This window comes from Simochromis diagramma, unplaced genomic scaffold (assembly GCF_900408965.1).
Source record: "Simochromis diagramma unplaced genomic scaffold, fSimDia1.1 OVJJ01000284.1, whole genome shotgun sequence".
Lineage (NCBI taxonomy): Eukaryota > Metazoa > Chordata > Actinopteri > Cichliformes > Cichlidae > Simochromis > Simochromis diagramma.
Window position 1 is genome coordinate 1,247,433 of NW_024386871.1, and position 27,225 is coordinate 1,274,657.

The 27,225-nt window shown below is 40.3% G+C and overlaps 1 protein-coding gene across 5 annotated transcripts in view; it reads left to right on the top strand.

Annotated features, from left to right (window-relative positions):
* Positions 1-27,225, top strand: part of lrrc7 (leucine rich repeat containing 7) — a 137,720-nt gene that overhangs the window by 47,829 nt on the left and 62,666 nt on the right. For 2 of the 5 annotated variants that reach the window (XM_040031525.1, XM_040031522.1), the window contains exon 1: positions 2-27,225. This exon is cut by the window's right edge and continues 3,160 nt beyond it. The exons of 1 other annotated variant lie outside the window; for it this stretch is intronic. Coding sequence is in view for 1 of the 4 variants with exons in the window: in XM_040031523.1 (XP_039887457.1) it covers positions 5,532-5,556 (25 nt within the window). In the remaining 3 variants the exon portion in view is untranslated. 2 more of the 5 variants (XM_040031523.1, XM_040031526.1) reach the window with 2 other exon arrangements.

Sequence of the window (27,225 nt, forward strand, 5' to 3'; positions counted from 1 at the left end):
TCTATGTGACTGTGTGAGGTCTTAACTGGACGCTATATACATCCAAAAGTCTTGATAATGTCCTTTTTTATGATGCAGACTGTCAAGATCTACCCCCATTTGTGCGATTGATGTCATTCATCCTCAGGTTTTACCTCAGTAGGCCAATTTGTTTTCTTGTGACCACCATAAACTCAAACATCCTCAACATGGTGCCACATACTTACTGGACATAGCCTCCTCTAACTTCTCTGTTTTACTGCACATTATTCTTCTTCACAGCAAGGAAGGAAGGAAGGAAGGAAGTGTTAAGGAAGTGCTCACATCTGTCCCTGTGTTTTAACACAAAGGGACAGATGTGAGGTTAAAGAGATACTTGATACCCAGCTGATGGGCACATGCCTTGAACAACTTTGGGTGGTTTTAAAACCCTTCTCACCTTGTTTTGCAGAGATGGTCAGCACAGCACATTTGACATATTATTGCTGTCTGGCAGCTAATCAGTATGATCTTGATGTTCCTATTGACAACTGGACTTGTAAGCAGTGATCTTCACTCCTCTCCAGCGCTCCCATTCGCTATGAAGAAATGGAGCTTGTGTCTCCATCTTTCTAGTCTCTTTTGTCTGGAGCAAGTATTAACGTGAATTTTTTTTTTAAGGGAAAAACCCCCAAATCATTTCCAGGATGTAACAGCTCACAATGATCACAAGCAATAACTGAAAAAAAAAAAGAAATAAAAAAGAAACACGCAGATGAAATAAATGGAAAAATATGAAAATTAATAGAAGCAACTGCAGCAGGCTGCACATACTGTACAGTCAGTGCATGTACACATTTTGCATTATCCATTTTTCATCTGGAGCTTTTTTAGTTTGCTTTGTTCATTTGCTTTTGTAATTGGTTATGTATCCATACCTGATTTTCTTTATAGAGGAAAGAAATTTTAGAGTTGTTATATCATTTTATAGATGTAGAAATTTAAAATGAAACCGTACCCAGTAAGGTCTGATTGATTGCCTCCATTTCTGTTTTTATTATATTTGTCCAATCTATTTGAACTGTTATCAATTTCAGATTATGCAGTGATTCAGATGTGACCCCAGATGTGGTTCCAGATGTGAAACAAGGCTATTAGAGGAACACTTGTAGTAGTGATGCATTTAGGTTCTGACAGTCAATAGGCCAAAAACTGACCGTTGCTTATCTCTGTTTTAAAGGCAATGCAAAGCTAGTGTGTTAAGCTTTTACCTTGAGAAGCAAACATACGAGAGATACTGTATATCTCATGCAACAATTGTGGGGAAGACTGCTGACTTGACAGTTGCCACGACAATCTTTAACACCCTCCTCCCTTCTGAGAGTAAGCCACAGGAGGTCATTCCTGCAAAGGCTGGCTGTTTGCAGAGTGCTGTATGGAAGCATATTGCTGGAATGTTGATGGGAACAGCGTCCTCGTAGTAACAGGTGCTCAAGCAACAAAGATAACCAAAGCTTTGAGAGTATTGTCAAGGAAAGTCGATTGAAGAACTTGGGAGAGCTTCAGAAGGAGTGGACTAAGGCCTGGGGGGCCACAACAAACGTGGGGCCTCAGGAAAGGTGCTACTGTACAACGGTCAGATTCCTGATATCAAGCCAGGCCTGAGTCACAAACACCATCAGAAGCATTTATCTGGGAAAAAGCACAAGAACAGGATTGTTACTCAGTGGTTCAAAGTCATTTATTCACATAAAACTAAATTTTATATTTCATTTGGAAATTGAAAATGGGAAACTTCATTGGAAATGAATGTCTAAGAGTACGGACCAAGCGTGGAGAGGCATAGACTCCAAGGTGTTTAAGGTCCAGTGTGAAGGTTCAGGGGCCTCTGATGTTTTGGGGTTCTGGTTTTTGGTGGTGGTTAGTCCAAAGCTACCCAGCTGGGAGATTTTAGTGCACTTCATGCTTCCGTCTGCTGACAAAACGTTATGGAGGTGATGATTTTGCTTTTCCAGCAGGACGCAACACCTCCCCACAGCACCAACATTACGACCAAAGGGTTTGCTGACCATGATATTACTATCAGCAGACAGATATTGCCCTCGAGTGACCTTGACCTAAAAGAAATGAGTTGAAGGTGGCTATCAAAGCAGCCTGGGCTTAAATAACACCTCCACATTGCCACAAGATGATCACCTCTATGCCACCATGCACCGATATAGTAATTCATGGTAAAGTACTGCGTTTATAAACAAAAGTACTTCTCTGATGTATGTGTGTGACTTTCATGAGCTATAAGCCATAGTCATCAACAGGAAACAGTAAATATTTTGCAATGTTTCACTCGTGAGGAGTATATAATACCTCAAAGTTGACCATGTTGTATTAAATAATGGAGAATAAAAATAACATTTTCACATTATTTTTATTTCTTCAGCTGCACGAGTACATAATCAGTGGCTTGAGTCTCAAAAGAGGAGCTGCTCACCATCCTTTCAGCAGTAGACTGTACTGTGTTTTTAAAATGTTTTTCCATTTGTGCTGTCATCCGTGTTCTAAAAGTAGACTTCTTTATTGTAGGATGTCCTCTTTTGAAAACAAAATTATCTAAAAAGCCTCTATATTTGGTATCTGTTGTTGCCAGGCAACAAAATGCAGTCCCAGCTGAATATTTTTTTTAGACCCTGAACATTTTAAGCTATTTAACCAAATACTTAAAGGACTGACATGGAGTTAAAGTGGATGTGTAGTGGGAAAGGAAAAAAGAAGGGCTAGAGAGAGGAAGATGACTAGCTGAGTGACAGGGTGACGGGCTGGCCGGCTTCCTGGTTTCTCGCAGACTGTTGTCAAACTCAGTCGATCTTGGAGAATCCCAGTGCTGCCATCTGGGTTTAACGGGAGCTTCATCCTGGCACTGCCTACTGGTACAGATGGCATAAGGATACTATGTCACTGTTACAGTAGACTTGAGTACAATAGAATAGAGCAGAGCTGCAAAGTCACAGGTCGGTTTAAGTCTTCACAGGGAGCCACAAGATTTACTGTACCTATATCTAATTTTTTCCAGGGGCCAACATAATTACTCTAATTGTACTACTCTAATGGTACTTGTTATCATGTTGTCATGACCTCCCACACAAGCAGTCCAGACCTACAATATAATTTATTTCACACAGTGTTTAAATTGATCGAAAACGAATCCTGACTGTTGCTGCTGTTTTGGAAAGAAACTCTTAGCATTCGGATGATTGGGAAGAAGTATACTGAAATGCTATTAAAACAGTCTAACACCCAATGTCTAATCTTATTTATTTTACAGCATTAAAATGGGTCTAATCTGTTGTATTTGATTATCGAATCCTATTTTATTCATGGATTTGACTTCCTGTAGAGCAGATCTGCAAGTATGAGTGCTCTTCTGCAGTAACACACATAACTCACTCACACAGTTGCACACCTAAAGTTGCCTACTGCCAATGCACTGTGTCATGCTGGCCTCTGAGCAGCCTCACTATGCCGTTATGGGCAGTAGAAATAAGGCAGGGACAGCTGCTGTCACCCTCCTTAGGCTAATTTGTCCTGATGTTCCTGCCACAGTCCTGCTTCGCAGATCTCAAACCAGTGCCTCTCTGTGTGGAATGATTTGCAGAAATGTAAAGTGTTGATTTAATCGAGGATTTTGGAAAATGACGATGCTCATCTTTGCTAATCCGCATGAAACGTGCAGCTGAGGTGTAAAACCGCAGGCAACAGATTACACTTCAGAGTGAAACTCTGAGCTGAGACACAGGCGTACGTACAGGAAGTTTAGCTATTACTTCACTGCCAACCTGTTTGTACTTGTGTTGCCAAGACTGAAGAAAGTGGGCATTTCTGTAAAGTGGATTTAAGCTCTGCTGAGTGAAATTGAAATAAACAAATAGTATTGAATTGGCTCGTGCTGCCTGTGAATGAACTGATTAGACTTAGAAGCCTCAAAACAGCAGCCCACTCAGATGACTACTGAATGTAAGCAGCAGTTTGCACCACACTGAGCTCTGGGTAAGGCTGCTCACTTAGCATCCATCATGTCCTCCACAATTCCAGCAGGGTCCCCGGCTGCTTCCACCACTGCATCACGTGTGTGGCTCGTCTTTGATGTTTGTGTGTCTTGTGTCATGCCGCTATAGGCCAGTCAGTGTGGAGATAGGCATCATTACCAACAGTTGTGCTGTGAAATTAAATAATGAGCAAGCGAGAATAGGTTAAGATTCAATGACAACGTGGCACCTTTGCCTTTCAGATTCACATTTCACTTTGAATGCTAAAATGATGGTCAGGAGGAGGAGGGACACATTTATCACAGAGGCCAAAGATCAGTGTGTGTTTAGCAGGGTGGGTTCAGATACTGATATTGCTGGTGACTTGTCATACGTAATTTAAAGAAAAAGAGACGCTTGTTTGGAATGCAAATAGTTACAGTATAAAGCACAATGGATAAGTCATTTATAAATATAAGGACTGATGGATTACTACTGTCTGTTCGTATTAACTTCAATAAAGGGCTTTATTGGTTTATCATTCTCTAATATGCCATCAAATCCAGTTATAAATACTACAAGTTGGTGATTAGTGGATTTTAGTCCAGGCTTATTTGCAGGACCTTTATAATTAAGTTAATAATTGTTAATAAGAATCTTTTAACAACGTAGCAACTCATAATTGGTTGTAGCTTGTAGCGGAACTATAGGGTTAAAAGATAATTTTTTAATAGTTAATAAGACATTATTACATCATATCATCCGTTAAAAGACATTGCCTTATAAGAGCGTGGCGTTTGTTTAAAATAAACCTTTTCATTGAATATTATCTCTAATCGAAACCGGGCTATTTTTGCGCACCAAAATAGAAAAAAAAAACCTCATAGGAAAAGATGGAGGCAGCATGGCAACAGTCTCAGAGACAACCTCGACTTCACGTGCACGCGCACCTGCACAATGAGATAAAAGACGACTTCTCCTCTTTGCTCTCACAAACTCTCACCCGTGCGCGATTACCGCACACAGGCGCGCACATCCACGCGTCCTCGTTCCATCTTCATCCATCTTTCCTCCCCCTCCTCTCTCTTTCTCTCTCTCTCTCTACGAGGGACGTATGGGAGGGGACGCTCGTGCTGAATGTGTTTTTTCCTGCAGCGTGCTTTACGGTACCGGAGAAGAAGAAGGAGAAGCACGCCGCTCCCCTCCGTTGGTCACGGAATCTGTGTTGTGACATTGCGCGCCTGCTTCTTATTTTCTAAATGGACCGAAGGGGATGTGACTGAAAGCAGTGTGTAGTCTGCGCGCGTGTAACCGAGTTGGATTTAAACCTGACCCTGAGATGAATCACACTGCCCCGGTTGATGCGCTCATCTCCTCCGTCTTCTGGCTTCGGGGGCACTAAAGATGCGGCTGATAGCGCGGGTACCTGTCCTGGTTTCACACCGGTTCGGTTTGTCCCGGTAGACTGATCCCGTCCGGTGCTGCGGTTTCCAAAGGGGCGAGCTGAGTGATTTTTTTCTTTCTTAACCGGATCCGTCACCAGCAGCCTGCCAGATGGATAACTACTCTACTTTACAACGTAAGGCGACAGTGACAGACACATACCTGCTGCCGTAGCCCATTTCATGTTAAGTCTGTGCTGATGATGGAGTTCCCTTAATGAATAACCACATTAATCTGGGGTTAGCAAAGACTGCAGCTGAAGTCTGATTTTACTGGATAAAAAACAGAAAAAAAATAACTTAAATAAATATTAAAATATCCTGTAAATGTCCACAGGAGGGACATTTTATGGTTTTCCCTCATGTTTTGTCACGACCATACATTTTTCTTGGGCTGACATCACGTGACAACTTGAATGGCATTTTTCAGAATTTGGTGAGCTTTGCTACTGAGCATCTGAACAGTGGCACTGTACACCGTATTGAATAATTTGGCGCTTAAATATACGCACAAATTAAGCCCCTTCATCCTTTCATAGACACCCCCCACCCAGGGCCTTTGAAGCTCCGAGATGAGCTAATGAAACAACCATGACTGCAGGATCAGGGAGAGGTGGGGTGTGTGGGGGGATAATATATGATGCAGTGTCACATACCCTCTTGTCTTGACATGTAGCCCCCAGCCCTGTTGCCATTATAACGTCATGCTTTCATATAATGCACCACATTCACACCTGTTAAATCCACCACCTTGAGGTATGCTGTGCTTATTAGACTATCTGCACCATTATTTAGCTGTATCGGTTTGTCATGCTTGTTATGAGCCTGTAATGACAAAGGCTTATTAACCATCTGCCTAAATGGTTTATGGCTGCAGTTATGCACCTGTAGAAGGTTATGGCTTTTTATTAACTGGATCATAATTTTTACAGATACAAGCTCTAATTTGTTGTCCATGTCTCTTCTGTGTGTGTATGTATGTGACTTACAGGGCTGTAAACCAACAAAAAGAGCCTTTTTTCCTTTTTAAAATCAAAGAGAATATTTAATTCCAATCTCAACTGCAACATATTTTAAAGCTCCTCTGTCTTTGTTGCTCCTAAGACGGTTCTATTTATACACTCTTTTTCGACAGGGCTTTGAAGTCGCTGCTCATTTTGGTGTCATTTTGCAAAAAAAAACTATTATGTGTTCAGCGCTGGTTTCTTTCTTTGGGCACACTGATCACAACAGCTTACATGCTGCATGTGTAATTCTCCAGACATGGAGAGTGATCTGCCACATCTTCAGGGTACATGAGATATAGAATACCATGTAGATTTTTTAGGGACTATAAAGGGATTTTTGAGAGGTTGTCAGGTAGAAATGTGTATCAGTAATGGAATCTAATCAAGTACCTTATAGCCATGGATTGTATTTAACGCCTGTATGTTGAAGATTACTTTTCAAACCAAACGTTCACTGAGACTTTCGAACACAAACCACTGGACTGATCAATAATTTTCAAGGGAACAATTCACAGGACTGACAGATGGTTGTAAAACTGATATTTTTTTTCAAATAATAATAAAAAACTGACCTTGCAAACACTTCATAAAGTAGTTCACAGCAGTTGATCTGTTATAATAAAACTCACACATTGATGAATCTCTGGTGTGGTTACATGTATAACCCCTTCTTGCATTTGCACATTGCTGCTCACACATTTCCTAAATTATCTCATGAATAGATAACAGAAGACTTGGAGTAGTTTTCACTGTTTCCCTCTTTGTGGAATTTGTTTTCTCCTTTGAATGATGATCTGCCAGCTGTTAGCAACAGCTGGATTAGTCCAGTATTTAGCAGCTGCCACAGCTTGGTCGATATTGTTTCACCTTGTGAGTCTGTATCTGTAGCGCACAAAAATATGGTCCTGGCTACGTCTACCATAGCAGGAACTACCATTTTGAGTACTTCTGCAGGTGTTTATGTGCCTATCTGTGGACAGGGTTTTTCAAGAATTGGTGTCATAACCCTACAAGATGCCGTCGTGATAGTTTACAAGTAAGCAGCAGTCATGAAAATCAAGTTCAAAGATGGTTGCAGTTTGACCCATGGGTAATGATTATTTTAAGAATGCACAGTGTGATGCCAGTGCAAGATGGTCAATAGTCAGCAACTTAATAAGTGGATCTTTTGATTATTGCTTGTTTTCTATAGAGTAATATTTCAATTAAAATGGCCAAACATTATCCAATTCCACCTTCTCAGTGTGAGAATTTGCTGTTTTTCATCATCTTATTGAAACAGCTTTTTGGTTTTTAGACTATTGCTTGGGCAAATCTGTGTTTTTATGCCTGTCTGTTACAGCTGAGCAAATGAATAATCTGTCAGTTGTCGAAATAAATAGCCATCTCATTTATACTGAAAACCCTAATTATTTATTAATATACTTTATGGTTGGTACTTAATCCCTTGTCTTTGGCATTTGGTGGTTCCCGTTTATGAGAAATACTAAAGACAGAAGAAGGTTTTTACATACGAGCACTTAGTGATGGTGAAATAAATAATATTCAGGTAACGGCAATCTTGTCATCATCAGTTTTCCGTATTACTTACATTTAAACCCATCTATAGATGTACTCATTTTGTCAGTCTAAATTAAGCATGCCTAGTACCGAGGCTTCAGATCTAAGAAATGATAAATGCATTAACATTTCCTCTTCAAAGAGAAAACTTGCATACAGATAAAGAAGGATGAGTGGCTCAGTGTTCTACTGCTGCTCCACTTTAGCTCTGACAGGACACTGCTGTTCCTTGCTGCTGCTGCTGCTGCTGCTGATGCTGCTGGTTGCCTAGTGACTGTATCCATGGAACCGGCTCCCATCGTCATGGTGATGGGCCAAGGGAGAGAGACCCAGTGAGGGAAGGGGGACAGAGATACCAGTACATCTGCAGTGTGTGCTACAATGATGAGGATGAATTGTAATATCATGAAGGATGATGATGATGAAGACTGTAATGCTCTGATTGCGATATTCTGGTGTTTTCAGATGTAGTGATACCACTGAAAAGCATGGAGAGGCTAGTTTGAAACAGAGAAAATGGTCATGTGGTTGCCAAAATATGAAAAATATGTCAAGGCAGTGGTTAAATGTAAAAGCCGTACTGCTATCCATGGATGGTTGGATTGATGGGTCGATGGCCTTTAATAGCATTGCAATAATTATCAGAGCTTAATTAGCAAGATTAACCTCGAACTATGTTCATAATATATTTATTTATGTAATTTCATAAACAATCATGTTATGGCTAGCTGGCTGAGCACACATGTTTGCTAGTATTGTTGAAAGGAAATTTTTGTTGTACATTTTTACTTTGTTCCATTAAATGATTTACAGGTGGCTAAAGCAATACTGTTTGATATAGATCTAACAGTATCATTGTAATATAATTTACATTGGGTGGTGAAGGATATTTGCCAAGCTAGCCATTGAGATGAGATATAATTTTTCTAGTGCTAAGATTAGCAAGCAAGATACATTCATCTATCGAGCTGTAACTTAACTACACAGCACAAATCCACTGTTATCCACTTAAGACTTTATTTTGCTTTGTAAGGTAGTCTGCAGTTCATCTGTGTTAGCAGTGATGCTAGCTAGTGATGGAGCCCAATTGATTTATTGGCAGGTCGATACCATCTGACGAACTATTTGCTGATCTATGTGTATGAAGTAATAACGGTCAAAAAGTGAAAAAAGGGCACTCTAGAACTTCCCTGTTGGCAACAGGTATTTGGAATGCCACAAACAGGACAACCAGCTGATCCGAACAGTCGGACAGAGTGTAAACAAGTAAATAAAGAACTCCATATAACAAATGTCAGGGAAATGCCTATGGTTCGTGTGTCCAAAACAAAACATATACTTAAATACCATAGTTTTAAATCACCAAATATCAGACTGTATCACTATTGGCCTTAAAAATCCTAAATCAGTCAAGCTCTAGCAGATAATTTGCTTGATACCTATAGGCAGTATACAAGATGCATTCTGGGTCGGAAAAGTGAAGTCAGCTTAGACGAGACTTACACCAGCGCTCTTTTTAAAGGCTACCAGCGACTGACAGCTGTGATTGCAAAAAGCCTTTGGGTCCTATAGAAGTGTGTGGCAAGTCAGCCCTTGCATCTGACCTCAGTAAATACTTTTGTGATAAGTTTAAGGGCTCAGTGACTTGTTTTGTGTTATAGTAAATAATAAATAAAGTTCATTTTGTAATTTTCGTCAGAGTCAGAAAGACTTCACAGTAAGAGTCGCCGCTCATTAAGTTTGTTTTCAGTGTGCCAAGATGGTGGAAGTTGCTTAACTTTCATTTATTGAAGCATGACATAACACTTTCATTGTGTTGATCAAAGCTTCAAAGATAAGTAAATACATTTTGAAAGCACAGCAACAATATCTCTTCCCAAAAAGCTTTACCTGGTTACTTAATAATGACACTCGCCAACATTTCACCCTGCAGAAGGAACCATCCATGTGTCCATGAGACATTAATAGCATCCCCTTTGGCTGAGCTAGTGGAGTACTTGCACTTCATATGTTTGACAGGTGTAGTTTGTTTGAAGGAAAATATTTCCTACCTAACAGTGCTGACAACAAGGTTTGGGTAAATTTAATCAAGAGAAAACCAGAGTCTAAAACTAGGCAACTAAAGTCAACCCTGGTCAAGAAATTGAATGTTTTAACAAGTATCAGAAAACATTTTTATCTTTTTTTCATGTAAGTGTTCATGTAAGATTTTTGGATGGCATGTGGCTTAAGCAGCCATGTGTAAGCCCAAAACACAAACGAGACCATTTTTTTCTGTGCTTCTTAAAACCATATTAGCTTATACTAGGAAACCCTTGCAGGATTTTAGAGGAGCTCAGAGGAGCAGAGCGAGGAGTAGAGTAGAAGGGGGAGGGAGGAGGAAGAGACAGAAACATTATCCTCTTCGTCACGGCACGTACTGTACTGTAGGTTCACACAGGCTGTATGAGTCCGTTCCAAACTGGTCTCACAGAGGATAAATTTATCTCAGTCTTGTTGTTCATTTCTCTGGTTTAATGTGATTTCAGTTTTTTTTTTAAATGTGAGTACAGATTTGTTCAGGGAGCATCCGTTCTGTCCCTTCTCTAGTCTCCGTGGCAGTGTTGCCATGGTTGCATCATTCACATTGTTCTCTTGAGGGTGACATAATAATTTGGCTCAAGTTAGAGATTGTGGCTCCTTCACAGTATAACAGGGACATTACATTTGCTGTTAACATTAGTATTTTTTTTCCCACTGGAGTTCCTCTTCATTAGTATTTTTTTTTTTTAAATTGAACACTAAAGAATTGACCAAAACAATTCCTTGAAAATATTTATCCTGGTTCAAGCTTCTTAAATGCAACAATTTATTTTTTTAATGTCACTGGAAATTGAATGTCTTTGGATTTTGACTGTTGTGTAGATAAAACAAGACATTTGCAAAGGAAACTTGTACATTTTTTACAATAAATTTCAGTCTATAGACCAAATAACTGGTCATGTCATCTAATATGAGGTGAGTTATCAATACGTTGTCTTGTACTTATCACAGGTACACTGCCATATAAGTTGTTTTATACATGTCAGAGCTACAGAGCAGAGCTACTCTAACTCAGCTGTTGCAACAGGCCAGGGACAGAGTTTGAATTGAGCAGAGTCAAGCTGTGTCTTCACGGTGAGTTGCTAGTTTGGCAAATTCATTGCTACAAAGTATCCAGTGTTTCAAACTAAGTAATACACAAGAAATCAGACACGCACTGTGTTATTTCTGCTGTGCTGCGCAAGCATGTTACAGGAAGCACAACCAGATCCCTGCTGTAATCGTCCTTATTATTAAGTCTCCGTGGCTGCTGAAATAATATTCCAAACTGCAGAATGCCTGTTGTAGCAGTGTCATACGTGTCCTCGGGCTTCACTTTAAGATCCACAGCTGCGGTGCACCAGGAAGCATCTTTTTTTGGAAACACTGACAGGGCAGGTCGAGGAGCTTCTGGTATTTCTTTGTCACAACCATAGTCTCCCCTGATCTAATGTGACAGCTACAAGAACACTAAAGAAGATGACCTGTCATTGACAAAGAGGAAGTCAGGCCAAGAAGTCTGTTCTGAGATAATGGATCTTTTCAGGGGTGCGGAAAGTAGGACAGTGGTGGAGTGGTGCAGGCACACAGGTGCCACAGCACAGTTCTACAAAAACAAGGAACGGCTTTTTAGATGAGGACACAATGGTAGTGGGGTATTGAGTGGAAATGAACAGGTAAAAAACCCCACCATAGGTAACCGTGCAGTTGCTAAACAACCTGGCAGGCTGGCAGCAAGCTGATTCACACGTTACAGTACGCACAGTGTGTGTAAGCGTGGATAATGGAAGTGTGGAAGTCTTTCACACTTGACCAGTATGTCACTCTGTACAACCTGCTGTGTTTGTGTGTGTACCTGTGTTTGTGTGTGTGCAGTTTTACTTTGCTCCATGTTGATGGGATGATGGGAAATGCCTTCATAGTAAAACAGCTTTTTTTACGAGTACCTCAAATTTCCACACCTTTAGAAGCTAGAGAGATGACAAGATTTTATGTGAATCTACAACTTGGTGTGAAAAATACAATTTTAAACTGAGGAAAAATCCATCAGTAACCTGTAATGGAAAATGTTAAAATCCTTATTGGCAGCAGCGGTACTTAAAGCTGAGAATCTGTAGTCAGCTTTGGACTAATTTTCTTGGTCTTAACTAAACACAAGTGGTCTGTATAGTATATAGTGTTTGGTCACTGGAAAATATGTTAAAGTTAACGCTCATTAAGCACCAGCACAGAATTGCAACCCAAACACTTTGCAGAGCCTCTCATGCTTTCTAACGTGGAAAGCATGAGATGATCTCCTTTACAAAGATCTGCAGAGCTTGTGAACTTCCTTTGCTGATAAAACAGCAGTAGCATGGCTGATAAACTGGATTTTATTTTTGCTAAATTGGATGTGTAGCTCAGATGAGAGCATCAACCTTCATTTCCACAGTCACACGGATACAAAACTGGTGTAAAATCACCAGTCAAATGTGATTTTAAAAGTGCTTTTAAAAAAGTGCCAGAAAAAGAAGAGGAATGGTTCAAATCCTTCTGCTATGAATGCACACAATTTATAACATCGTGGCTTTGTTCGGTCCAGTACCAGTTCTGCTCCTCCCATGAGGGCACTTCAGAAACGCCATACTATTTCACCTTATGAATACAGGAAATGTCAGCCTGACTGAATTAATGGCTACGATGTTTCCTGTTTAATTGCCTCTTCGGGGGCAGCAGCAGGACAGCTGCCTTCTTTTGCATTTCAGAATTGTCTCGTAGATTTCTATTTGGGATCCTTTGAGTCGCTTCCTTTTTTGACCTCCAGTATCTCTCTCTGGTCATACATCATTACCTTAAATTAATAGTAGCTGGCTTATTCTAACTCCCAGTCCGCTGTACAGTCTCTCAGTACTAGGTCTGACAAATTAGGTCACTGAAAAATATAAAATCACAAACTTTTTCTTGTTTTGTTAAAAAGTCCAAATTTATTCGAAAACAGCTGGTAGGTCATCCACCCGAGTACAAGAGACTAAATTAGGGAGGAATAGTTGAAGATGGTGGAAGCAGGTTGGGTGAATGAGCGAGTATTGGTTTGTCGGTTTGGTCCTGGTTTTAATAGAGTGCATAGAAAGCACTTTGCATCTTAGCTGTCAGCTAATCTATTTTAGATTATATGAAAAGTGAGTACTACTTATGGTAAGGATGACATTTTTAACTCTTCCAAAACATGTGTCAAGTCTCAAGTGATGTAGTAATTGCTGGAGAGGACAGTGTATTGTGTGGGTACCTCCCAAGAGATTGAGGGATGAGGCAGGTATTTTTGACCTTGTGCTGGTTTGTCCACGTGTTGCCATAGGCAACCCAGTCTCCTCTTAATGGGGCAAGAGCTCTGCCAGGGCGACTTTTAGAATGCCACTTTGTTTGAATTTAAGTACGAGACAGACCGAGAGCGACCCTAAGGCCTCTATCATAGTCTTTAAAATCCTTTCATCTGTTTCAGACTCGCAACATTTACAATCTTTTAGTGATGGCTGTTTCTGTTTAGCAAAAATAAGCGCAGCCAAGATGAAAATAAAAGCAGAACACAATCTGACACGGGTACGGTGGAAAATCCATAACTGCAATTATTTTGTAATTAGAAGTAGTAGCATCTTTAACTGTCTGCATTACTCCGGCGTAATTGGAAAACAATTTGTGAAAAAGTCTCTGGAGAAAGTTTTGGAAAGCAGCAGAACAGAGTGCAGACAGACAAATGGGCAGGAAGGAGGATGGACGGGCGATGGAGTAATCTCTCTAAGTCGACAGCATCTGTCTGCTGTCCCGCTCTGTCTGTCTCAGCTCAGCTGTCATGGCTATCAGACAGGAAGAGACTGTGAGATGGCGTGTCTCGGTGTTCGCTTGGGTTTGGCACACTTAGGCATTTTATCATTTCCATAGGACAGCTGTTTCTCTGTAACCACCACCTCTCCATGCTTATATGTTTAGGAGGCAACTGACGTTTTTCTTTTTCATTTTAGATCAAGTACCAGTTCCATTTCACACCAGTCTTTAGCAAATGCTACTCTCTGGGGACTATTTTGAGCTACAGGTTAGGTGCATTCATGAATAGCAGAGCAGTGTATGTTGGATCGACTCAATGTTCGTTCGCATATAAGGTAATAGAGGAACTGGAGGAATAGAAGAGTTTTTGGAGAGGAGCGCTCAGAAATAAGGATTTGGCAATGCCGTCAGTACTCAAGAGGTTTAATTTTCTTTGTTGGCAATCAAAGAATAAAAGGAATCCCTGAAGTTTAATATATAAAATGTGTTCAAGAGCAACTTTTATTATGTTGGTTTCACTGTAATTGATGGTATAGTTCTCTGGCCAGATTTACATTACAAATCATACGTACAAGGATCAGATGCCGAAGTGGTGCCATAGCTTGATGCCACTTCCTTTAAGACTGTGGAGGAAGGTTTTTCCACCTTATATTCATTGATGAGTTCTAAAATGCTTTACAGTCACAAGCTCAGAAGGATAATAAAATACAATGTTGGTTATTTCTGCAGTAGACAGGTCTTAAAATGTGCCTCCTTAGGTAGAGGTACATTGCTGGTGCTGCAAGATTGGTGCTGTTGCTGCCCATTACAACGTAGTGTGCTATCAATGATCTTGGTGACTGTGGTCCCAACGGCCTTCAGATCATTAACAGCCTCATCCCATGTAGTTTTGGGCTGATCTACCACCTTTCTCATGATTGTACCCATGAGGTGTGATCTTAGATGGTCGTTTACTATTTCTTTCATTTCCGAAAAATCTTCTCCCCAAGCGTCTTGCTGATGGTTGTGTAGCCCATTCCAGCCTGGTGCACGTCTACAGTCTTGTCCTTGATGACAGCTCTCTGGTCTTGCCCATGGTGGTCCAGAGGATGGAAACTGATTGATTGATTGAGTGATTGATTGGTTGACTGACTGATTGTAATCTATGTGCTCCATGGGCACAAGGCCAATCTGTGAGAGCAAGAATGGCGGCTGACTTTTAGAGGATCAAATACTTATTTCACTCAATGATATGCAAATCAATTCATAACTTTTATGTTATGTGTTTTTATTCTGGGTTTTCTGTCTCTATCTATTACAATGAAGCTATCATAAAAGTGAGAGATTCTTTGTTTCTTTGCAAGTGAGCAAACTTAGAAACTCAGCAGGAGCTCAGATAATTGTTTCTTGATTATATTTTGCATCATAACTCTGAATCGCAAACTCTTCAGAAACTTGGAATATAAATGTACTGAATTAAAAGTACAAGTTTTCCAGTTTGCATTGCAATTGATTAGATATGCACTTTATACACTAGCAGAAAGGACTTTGAAATCACAGTTATGTAAACACACTGACCAGATTTCTCTCTAGCTTTGCATGAAAACATTACGAGCAAAACACCTCTTTTTTTTTAAATTACACACAAGCATGCCTGACATTAATTACTGCAGTATCATTATTGCAGAAATCATTGCCTTATTTTCTCTTAGCAAGCTGTATTTTAAAAACTCATTATTTAACAGTTTTGCCCGTTAATGAGCTCATCTCCCAGATGAAGTGTGGTACAGTTGTTTTGTTTGACAGCAATTATTCTTTACATTTGAACAATGTCCTCAGAGTCACTGTAAGCACTGATATGTGGAGAATGTTAATAGACTGCTCCACTCCACGTGACTGAGGGGAGCCTGCACTTTACCAGCAATTTAGCCATCCATGCGATTATATAAATCACATGTGTGTGTATCAGTGTATGTGTGTGATAGAGAGAGAGGGAACTGCTGACTGTGAATTTTCACGTCATGTCACCATTTGATTTCCTGTTCAGAAAATCTTTCACATTGACCATTTTCACTATTAAAACAACTGCAGTGATGGCATTTATTCTCGATTGATCTTGAGCGGTTGATCGAAGGACTGATTGTTCAATTAGAATTGAGTTTTGTCTGAAACAGTGTACAGATCTGCTGTGTGAACAACTCGACCTGTGTTCTTCGAGAAAAAAGCAAAGGAGTCAAGAGTGGCAAATGTTGCCATTTTGGAGTTTCTGGCATGACAACTACAAATGACTTGTGGTCACTCTCATCAAACCTTACTTTGGCTGTGTCATGGGCAGAGCAAGGAGGCACACTAAGCTGGTCATCGTGTGCTGCACAACACAAGAGCCACTCACACTGAGCAACAGCTAGCATTAGCTTTCCTGCCCCTTCTTATGTGACTTACAAGTGTCCCCGCAAACATTTACCAGGTAAACGTGCTGTCGTGTGACACTGAGGGTCAGCTGCAGCCCTTTAAAAAGCAAACATTGCCAAGGTTAGTTAAGATGCCGATGCGGTCCTTATTATCAAGGCCCCAGTCACACAAGCGTAGAGATCTCCTAGCCACCATCTGGCAACCACCCATCGCAAACAGAGAAATGCGTGTTCCCCGACCAGTTGCAGTGTGGCTGGTGAACGTTTTTGGTGGTCGTGCTCCAAACAGAAAACTTGACCTCTAAATTTGACCTTGATGTCAAGGTTACTGAGATTCATCTCCTAGGTCGTCTCGATCTGTGTCCGCGCCACCTGCCCACCCGGCAGTATGACAACAATACCCATCAGCCTTTTACAGCTGAGGGGTGAAAACTAATCTTGTGTGTTCACTGCATAGATTTCTTCCTTCATCCTCTCTCTCCTCATGTTGACTGTCTCTTTATCTCTGTAAAGCACAGATTACATTAGGACATGTGGCTCACAGGAAGTCCCAGACTTCTTGTGGGGTCTATAGGTTTACTTTATAACAATTTCAGCAGGATTTCAGCTCTTTATTACTTCATACTCTTCGTTCTAATTACATTCAGAGCAAAGATTTTAGATGGTGACGGGAAATCTTGCTGCCTCTCATATGGTGACAGGACAGGCTTTGAAAACAGCACAAAAGCATCCATAAGGAGCACCATATGGGAAATAAGACATTAAAACAGCTCAAACTGCAGGAAAGTCAAAATTTCCCACATGCCAACTATCCAGCTGACTGCCCCCCAAACTGCACAGGAAACAACAACCGACCCAGCAGCAGACGTAATCAATTCAGGAGTAAAATTTGAGCCAAATCTGCGCAGTGTCTGCCAAGATTTACGAAGCAACATAAAAATGATGACTTGAAATGAAACTTTTTCATGAATAAAAAGTGCTTACAATTACTTTATATGTTTGTGCAGAAATATGTGGACGTGTTACTTCCTTTAATCGACCGGCCTTCTGATCCTGATGCATTAGATATATGAAAGGGTGAGGAGTGACGAACAAATGCAGAGTGTGTTTCTGGCAGTGACGTATCATTCCTTTTATTATCCACAAACAACTTAAGTGTGAATGCTTCGAGTTAAAGTAAAAAAAAAAAACACTGCAGCAACAAAAAGTGTCGCTTCACTCCTCCTTAGTTTATTTATGAAACGCTGCTCTACAACAGTGATGTATTATTTGTGCGAATGTGCTTTCGGAGCTCTGCGAATCGTGACGGTGAGGTTCGATGGGCTCGCGGACGTGGGAGTGAAGCGCCTCGACCTTGACTGTCTGGCCTGAATTTGCCTTGTGATGCCCACATCGCCACAGCAGCGGCACCGCGTTAAAGCGTTTTCTGCAGCAACTTTGTGTCGTGACTCGTGGGCTTAACATCAGCGTGTTCTCACAGAGCTTGTTTCCCGCTCTCACTGTTCTCCTCTTGTCTCTTTCTTTCCAGACAGAGAAGGTGTCTGCATTTATTCTGCTGTGCAACAGGCTGTGCTAAAGCACTACATACCCTCAGTCAGACACTTTATTAGGTACAGGTTGTTATTACTGGGTTAGACTCTCTTTTGCCTTGAGGACGGCCTTAATTCTTTGAGGTGTAGATTGAAGAAGGTGCCTGAAACTTTCCTCAGAGATTTTCAGTTCATATTGACATGGACATAGTTAGCTGCATGTCCTTTTGAATACCGTAAGCGTAAACTTTTGAGATGATTTCAGGTTTGTGACATGGCATGTTACCCTGCTGGAAGTAGTCATGAGAAGATCCGTGCACTGAATCCTTGATCCTTGAGCATGAATCCTTAGAAATAAGTCACAGAATAATTTCTTTTGTGAGCATCAATACTACTACTACTGTGATATCACTTCTCTTTGTGGATTTACCCAAGTGAACATAATATAAGCAGATGTTTGACCAGCTGTATGTATGATTTCTAAGGGTATAAACAGTAGAATTTAGAGAGGTAATCGAATCAGCACCTCAAATATAAATTGATGTCCGCTACCCTTGATGCGACCTAGATGTAACCAGTCCAGCTTAGTTCATCACTGCAAACTTTATCTCAATACTACAAACCCTTGCAGTGTAGCCTGCACTAAACTGCCTGGTACATTCATGCTATGTTTAAGAGACACAAAAGTAGTGCACTTCCGTTTGTTTTGCTAGATGTTTCACAAAAAACGTAATCCAGCAGCACATTTGAAAACTAAAATGAATCAGGACATTACATATAAAATCAAAATTTGTCAAATTTCTTCTGCTCCTGCCCTCTTTGTCTTACAGCTTTCACCACCTCTCAGTGTTTCGCATTGAGGGTTTTTGTTACTATGTAATACAGGGACAAACTGCACAGAAAAAGTTTGTGTGTTTGATGATATTTGTGAGTTGTTTGAAAAGCTGCATTTGAAAATTGTCTGGTGCTTAAAAAACATTAATCTGCGTAGCGAGAAGGAAATGAGAAGGAAAAAAAGATGTGTTTGGAGCTGGAAGCAGGCTTTGGGAAGTCGCATTATTTTTCCTTATTTTTAAGCATGCCGTCTCTGGAGGCAATACCAGGTTGCAGCACATGAAAAATGAACTCATTCAGTAGTAACATGCATTAACCTGCCTATCAGATTTAATGAATCATTGAGTGAAGGTGCCAGAGTGCTGTTCTGGATCGTTCTGGCCCACTTTTTTGTTTTGTGTTCAGATATGTTGCTGACTTCCTGTCAGGCTGCCCTTTTCTCTCAGACTTGTATCGCCAACAAGGCGTTTTTACCCACTGGATATTTTCACTTTTTCACATCATTCCCAACAAATCTTAGAGATCCTTGTGTGGGAAAATTCCCAGCAAATAAACAATTTCTGAAATACTCAGACCAGCCAGTCTTCTCCACGAACAACCCTGCCACGTTCAAAGGCACTGAAATCACCTTTCTTTCCTATTCTGATGCTCAGTTTGAACAGCAGGTCGTCTTGTGATCGAGTGGTTAGATATTTGCAGAAACGTGCAGTTGAACAGAAGTGTTGTTGAGTGTATTTGTAGTGTGTAATTTAAACCTTATATGAACTTTTTTAAGGGGGCGTATGCCAACATCCCATATCACCTTGACATAAGCTAACTGTTATGTACAATAACTGGCAAATGTTGAGGGAGCTGGCAGCATAAAATATACTAGGAAAGCTGTATGGTAATTTCTATACTTCTACTTTATAATGCTTTATTTAAATTAAACATTCACCGGTCGCACACAATTGAAGAATACAGTTATCTGAACCTGCGCGTTTGTGGTGATCACTCCAGGAAACGTGTCACTGTTTCCATTCATCAAATGCAACAATACAATGCTCCAGAATATATCGATGTGCTTTTTTGATTGGTACATTTTGGCCGTGTTTTGTTTCACTTTCTGTCTGTGTGTCTTTACCAGCAAATTCAGAACCAGAGTTATTATAAAAGAGGTTTGGATTTGTCATTTTATGCTGTTTGTGTTGTTTTAGTCGTCTCCGAGGAAGTTTAAGCAGCACTGAAATGTTTTCCTTGATGTATTTTTGGCAGATTAAACGTGTAAATAGTTTGTGAAACAAATTCAATGGGATGTTTTCCAATTTCAGTAGTTGTGAATGTCTCCAAAGCATGCTGATATTGACTACATAAACTAAGGTATGCATAAAATTGGATTGCATAAATCTTTTACACCCGTAGAAGAGAGATTGGTTGAAATGAATCAAGTGGTGGCAAAGATTTGTCAGATACACAAACTGAATATAAGACGGATGTAGAGTCAATGTGCCAGTGCCCTAAGTCTGGATTGTTTCCAGTGGCCAGCAGAGTTTGATTACTCTAGTTGGGTGGCGTTACCGTGGGTGTTTCTATATTTTCCACAGTCTTAGAAGCACTCAACAGCTTTTTACCTGACATACTTCGCACCTACACTCAGATGCAGCGCGTTCAAAGAATTAGAACATGTCAAACATACTGAAATAACTTCCTTTCCCAGTTTATTTTCCCCACCTGAGGGACTAGCTCAGCAGTGTTGCATAAAGCTTGTCAAAATGGTGCTCTTAGCCATGGTTTTTGTAATTAGTGTTTTATGGTAATTTTGGGCAATTGAGTCCCCAGTTACCATAGCAACAGCTCAATGTGCAATTTCCATGGACTGTTAAGGAAAGCTTTAGGGATAAAACTTACTAAAGGGTGTTTATGCAAATGGAAGCTGTCATGCAGGATGAGCAAACCCTGCAAATGCGGGCAGGGTTCGGGGGAAAGAGACGCTCATAGGTTTGAACCCTGCAGGTCACAGTGTGCATCAGCATTAGTGTGACCTTGAGGAAAATAGTAAAGCAGATCTCGCTGCTGAAAGAGCGTGTAAGCTGGAAGATACCAACGCGCAGATAAAAAAGCCGCGGCGTCTAATCTTTCTTTTTCATCTAGAGAGGAGAGGAAAACAAGATGAGGGGAGGATAGAGGAGTGACAGAGGCAGCAGCAGGTGATAGATGGAGTGAACGCATGAATAGAGATCCAGACAGTCATGCACAGCTATCAGCTGGCAGTAAAAAAGAGAGATTGACTCCCGGCCAGAGTGAGAGAGAGCGAGAAAGAGGGAGGGATGACAGAAAGATGGAGAGGTTATTCCAGATAGCAGCAGGTCTCACAGTGTGTTCATGGAGACTTTTTCAGGTGAAGGTGAACTGTTCTCTTGCAGTCGGGACTGTTGGATCTGTATTCATCACATAGCAGGGAGACAAAAGTGGAAACCACGTCACACAATGGGGCTCAGCAATGTAATCGAGGAAAAATAACACTGTTGAATAGTTGGAATTTTTTATTGAGCATCTCTCAGCTCACTGCTTTATTTTTAGGGCCAGTGACTCTATTGTTCTGGTTCACTCTCAACTACTTTTCAGCATCATTACCATTCTCACCAGGCAGCTGCATTAGAAAGAAAATGATTCTGATAAACCCACGGCGTGCTACTGAGCAGGTCGATAAAGTGGTGCGTGTTACCTGCTTAACAGTCAGATAACTCTGTTAGGCATTGGTGGAGACCAGAGGGCAAACAAAAAGAAGAGTGAATATTAGACTTCTATTTCCCAAGTGGTTATAGATATGAGTTTAAAGTGGGTGATTCTTTCTCTGAGTCTCTACACGTGTACGCGTTCAGCTGGTTGTCGTAACATGCCGTAACCGCCTTTTACACGATGACATGCCAGCACTGTGTTCCAGTTTGCACACGTTTGCAAAGTTGCTGTTTTATAGACCTTCTCAGATTGTCTGAATATTTTAGAGGTCTGAAAAAGTCAAACTATGTACTCCGAAACGTAAAAAAGTAAACCCCCGTAATAAATCACTGGATCAGATTGTACTCTACTTGAACTGGTGCATTTTGCGTTCCTATTTAGTCTGCAGAATCAAATTACCCTGAAACTTTGAGTAACAAGTGTCACTCTGTTCTATGATCTATGAATAGCTCCGAGCTTCTAGGTCAACAGTTTTGAAGACATGGCGCTGTTATCATAGACATCCGTATGCCTGTGTGTGTGTGTGTGTGTGCGTGCGTGTGCGTGTGTGTGTCTCTTTGTCTTTCTGGCTCTGAGCATTGGACGAGTTGCTGGGACACCAGCATGGCAAGGTGACCTCTAATAAATAACTAAATAACACGGAGACACACACACACACAGACTCTTACTGGCAGTCTGAGTCCATGTTTTCAGCCCAGAAGTCCAAAATGTATACAGTAAATCAACAGTTCATAATTTTGTTTAACTTTTCTTATCAATCCTAAAGATACACACACGCTCCAGAAGTATGTGGTGTATGTTTCATATCCTTTTTTTCCACATGATGTAAGATCGAGGAACATTTGAAACGAGTTGAGTGAGAGCAGCTATTTTTGTCAGTTTGTGCTTTAACCATTTATCACAGTTAGAAAAAAGCAGAAGGTCAAACTAGTGACCATCACATGTGAAGTAACAAAGTAACAAAGAGAGATGCAGGCTCCATTTGTGATCTAGTGCTGACCAGCTTTGACTTGTTAAACCCTCTGACGCCCAAAACCCAATGGCTAATGGGTCATCAGGGCTTTGTGTGTTGAAGTTAATTAGTGGTAAAAGAAGCATCTCTTACAAGAGATTTCAGCTTTATTGGCTGATTTCTGAGGGGGGGTGGGGTTGTAAGTCTAACCTGCCAATTCCATTTTTCTTTCCCAAAACTATAACTGACAGCACATACAAACAAAAATCATTACTTCTTCAATTAAAGACACTGAAAGAAATGATTAAACTTTACAATTCTTCTCCCAAACTGCACTAAGTCACAGGATTTACTCTCACTGAAAATAAAGCGCTGCTGGAAAGTGGTAACCATAACTAAGTGAAAATGAGTTGGTGCACACCCACCCTTACCTGACATATATGAATTTACTAAACATGAGTAAAGGCATCAGATTTATATTTAAGCAACTGTCAGGTACTTGCATCATTTTCCACTGTGTTTATAACTTAAAATAACAGGACACTTTGGTCCTTTGCTCATACTGAGGCTGCTGGCTTGTGGTTTGCTCTGAGCGCTGGATTATTGTCACAAACGTTTTCGTGTTGGTGCCCCCACGGTTAACCTTGGTGAACTTTGTGTCTTCACTCAGAATGAGCAAGTTCCATGCTAACAGTGTGTGTGGATTGAAGTGTGTGCACGACTATTTCCCACTCTGCTCGAGTTGCACAAGCTAAAATGGACTGCCTTACAATCACACGTGTGGAAAGTCGATCGCTCAGTGGTCCGGGCCGAGAACAGGTGATTCTGTTCCTGGCCGGTCAGTAAAAAAAAGACTAAATGGGTAGTCTTCTAAGTTTATAGTTTAAAATAAAAAATATTTGTGCTTTTATTTAGAGGTTTTAATCGTTGTTTTTTTTTACTTGTCCTGTTAACAGAACATATGTAGGTCAGCCATAATGAGCTGCAAAGTCTTTATTTAAGACTGTACACAGTCAAAGTAACCTCAGTGCTTTTAATGTGTTAAGAGTGTAGCTTTTACATGCTAAACAGGTCATTGTGAAATACAAAACAAATCCAAAATCTTTGGGAAAATGTGATCATATTCAGCACAAACTGGCTTGTGCTGTGGTGAAGTTCTGCATTGGGTTTATGTGAAAAGACAAACTTTAATTTTGAAAAATAGCACAGATGGTTTCCTCTTTTCCTAATGAAGACAGGAGGAGGTTTTTTACTGCTCAAACACAGGATGATAAGTTTGCCTTCCCATTAAATTGCCTTCTGGAATTCAAAAATGGTTTTAGATCGAGCTGCTCCTGTATAGAAGAAACAAAAAGTGCTGTGCCTGGGTTTTAAGATGGCTCCCCTGCTTGTCTCTTGATAGAGGATGCGATGGAGGAGGAGAAAGAGAAAAAGTTAAACCTGGAGACAGATTGAGGAAAAGCGCTGAGACACCGAGAGAATGAAAGGGGAAAAAAAGGAAGATAGAGCGAGGAGATGCGCTGGGGCATCTCAGGCAGAAAGAACTGGGCCACTGAGCACAACTCTGGAAGAAAAGAGATGGAAAAAAAAAAAGAAAAGAGTGGCCTGGAAAAGAGGGAGAGATAGTGAGAGATGACAGAAGGAGAGGAGAGGCTCATGTGAAGCCTTTCCTCTGTGAGCTTCACATATAGGCTACTGAAGAACAGTTGGACGAGCGAAGCCTTGAAATGAAAAACCAAATAAGTTGGTCTGGTAATGTTTGAGAACAGCCAGCTGTCTCTCTGTTGATCAGGATATCACTTTGCACTTTCCAACAAGCTGTTTTCAAGTCTGACTTTGGATCTTTAGACATTTTCTTGTAACTAATAAGCACCTACAACTAGTAAGCTGATCATCTTTATTATGTTGAATAGTGAAAAATGATGGAATCTCCCTGTCTCAGAGAAATGTTGTGGATTGTCATCTATTAAGTAAATCGGTGAAAATCTCATATCTGTTACTTTTGGGCTCTGAAGCCTTTTCTATAGGAATATTACCAGAAAGCAACCAGCTAGCAACCAGTTTCCTCGGATTGTGCTCATTGACAGACTCATTCATACTGATGGCAGAGTGCTGGCAACAATCTGTCTGCACTCATTAATAAAATCTTCTTAAAACCTTCTGTGAGAGTGATTGCAGTTAAGTCAGACTGCAACTGTTTGCAGAAAGGTTGCCTCCTTTCAGGCGATCTGTGCAATCGCCTTCCAATCACAAGTTGTTCGGAAGGCGATTGCAACCAATCAGTCACAGCACATTGCAATCTGGTGCAGAATGACAGAAGTTCAATTCAATTCAATTCAATTTCATTTATATAGCGCCAAATCACAACAACAGTCGCTTCAAGGCAAGTCAAGGCAATTAACAGGCAGCCAGCACAGATGTCCTACTTTTTATCATTTGACTGATCCATTAGCATGCTCTGAGTTAGCTTTTTGATACCAAGTGTGTCCAATGTCGGATGGTTTTTCGGTTGAATAAATGTAATGTAAGCTTGCTCGGCTAACACTATTTCAGGATTTTGGTGCATAAGATGAGCTCTCTTGTTCATAGTATTCCCAATGTATTTCATTTTATTGAGCTAGCATTGGCAACATCCGGTCTTCCCTCTGTAAAGCCTTGCAGCCATGGTGGTAACTGTTGTGGATGAGAATTGTGGACAGGACTATGGATAAAGTTATTCTTCAGATTGTCTATTACTGTACACCAACGTCAGTTTAAATCTTGCTGTAGTTTCCTGTCAGTTTTGAGCTATAAAAGACTGACAGCTTTTGAAGTAGTGTTCATAGTTTTTCTCAGTTTTTCTAGAATGCCCAGTAAACGGGTTCATGACTTTTATGTCCAGATATTATCCATATTAATGAGAACTAGACTGGTACTTAAATATCATTTTCCTTCAGTAAATTAGTGCTCAAAGCCTGTTTTACAACAAACCACATTTACCTTTGACAAACCACTCACATCCCCTTTAAGCTCTTTCTAGGGTTTGGTGATAAAAAAAAAAGTCTATCACTGTAATTTTTTTATATCAGTCAATATCAATAAAAATATCATAGTTAGTAGTGCTATTGTCATTATCATTTGGCCTTTCATGTTGTCTGTCAATGAACTCTTAATAGAAATATAAAGTTCACAGAAGCCATATTTCTATTGAAGAAATGTGTTTCACAATAATGATTTTAATAGTTTGATCGCTCAGTCCTACTTTCAGTTGCCCACGGCCACACTTTGGCATATGGACCGGGGAGCTTAGTATCAACCCACTGACCCTTTGATTACTTGGCAACCGTCTCTACCTTGTGAGCCACAGATGATAATGAAACTCGTTATGAGGTATTTCATGTGCTTAAGCCTACCAATTTGAGCGCTTTTTTTATATAGCTCAAAAATGAAGGATACCTTAAATGACACATCAGATCTTGATAAATTAAAGGTTTCATTTGAAAAAGGGTCATTAGAATTTTATGCTATTTATGCCTTTTTTTGCTGCTCTTTTTTAAACTTATTCTTTTTAAACTGTATTGCTTATTGCACTGTAGAGGCTGGTGAGGAACAGTATTTCGTTTCAGGCTGGGTAACACCATAAGGAATGATAATAAACTTCTTTAGTCTTCTTGAGAAGTCATGATCATCAACACTTTGAGGTACAGATTTAAAAAAATTAAAGACTTCCCTTTATTTTATTTATGTATTTATTTATTTGGAATCTTGCAGAAGCAAATTTATGAGAGAAAAGGCTGTGGAAACACGAGCACACTTCTCTTCGACGCCGACGCTGTCGATAAAATGTCAATAGTTGCCACCAGGGTTTGCTGCAGGCAGGATGCGTCGCATATATTGCCCCAAACTAACAGAGTCATGTGCTATTCTTGGCTGACTTTTTAAAATTGCCAAGCATTCCTGTTGAGCAGCTAATTAATAAAAAGATCTATTAGCCGCCATATGAAAACAGTGTACATGATAGAATCCCTGCAGTAGCTCGGATACATTCATATCTGACAGCATGATTCTCCCTGACTGCCTGTCACGCAGCCCTTTTCTGTCTGGCTGCTTGTTTATCTGTCTTTATTGCAAACTATTTATAAATCCCACTGTTTGTCTGTCTAACTTTCAGTCTGTCATTTGTGGGTACTTGTCACTGAAGGCAGTCACGTCCTAAAGTTTTTCTGTGTACTCAGTGAGAGTCATAAACATCTTTTTCAGGTCACTCTGTGGTTTCGGTAACAGCGCTTTGACTCATTTGGCGCGTTTGTATATTTGTTCATTCATGCATCTGAGCATAATTGATTGTCACATTTCGGGTGCAGGTGAATTGTCAGCTGTTCTCGGCTTTGTTGTGTCAGCTGATTGTTATTTTTAGTGTGAGTGATGCAAGGGTCGTTGGGTTTTACAGACGTGCCACCTGGAGCCACAGTGGCAGGCAGATTGGACTGGCTGAGAGTGTGAAAACGCCCAGACTGTGATTCATCAAGACCGTGTTGTGATTCCTCGAGGCTTTGTCCTCTTCAGAAAAATGCAAACCATTTGTTAGAGCACAGATAAATGTTTCCCTGACAGCAAGGCTTTTTAGGGATGGGAGCGACGGGATGGAATGAAACGGTGAGAACTGGGGATGGTTTGGGGGAAAAGTGAGGTAAAATATTTTATTTGTATCTGTTTTTTCACTTAAATCAACCTAAAGGTAGGGAAATATGAGGCGGGAATAAAACTAACCCACACAACTTCAGAAATTTACAAAACCTTCACACTGCGCCTAACTAAAATAGACAATTAAATTAAATGTGATCTCCAAAAAAAGCTACTAACTATTCAGTAAACCCTGTTATTAGTGATCTTCAATAAATATTACCACTGTTTTGTCTACGCTTATGAAAGATGAATTCATAATTAAATTAATTAATTAACGTCTCACTAAATTAAG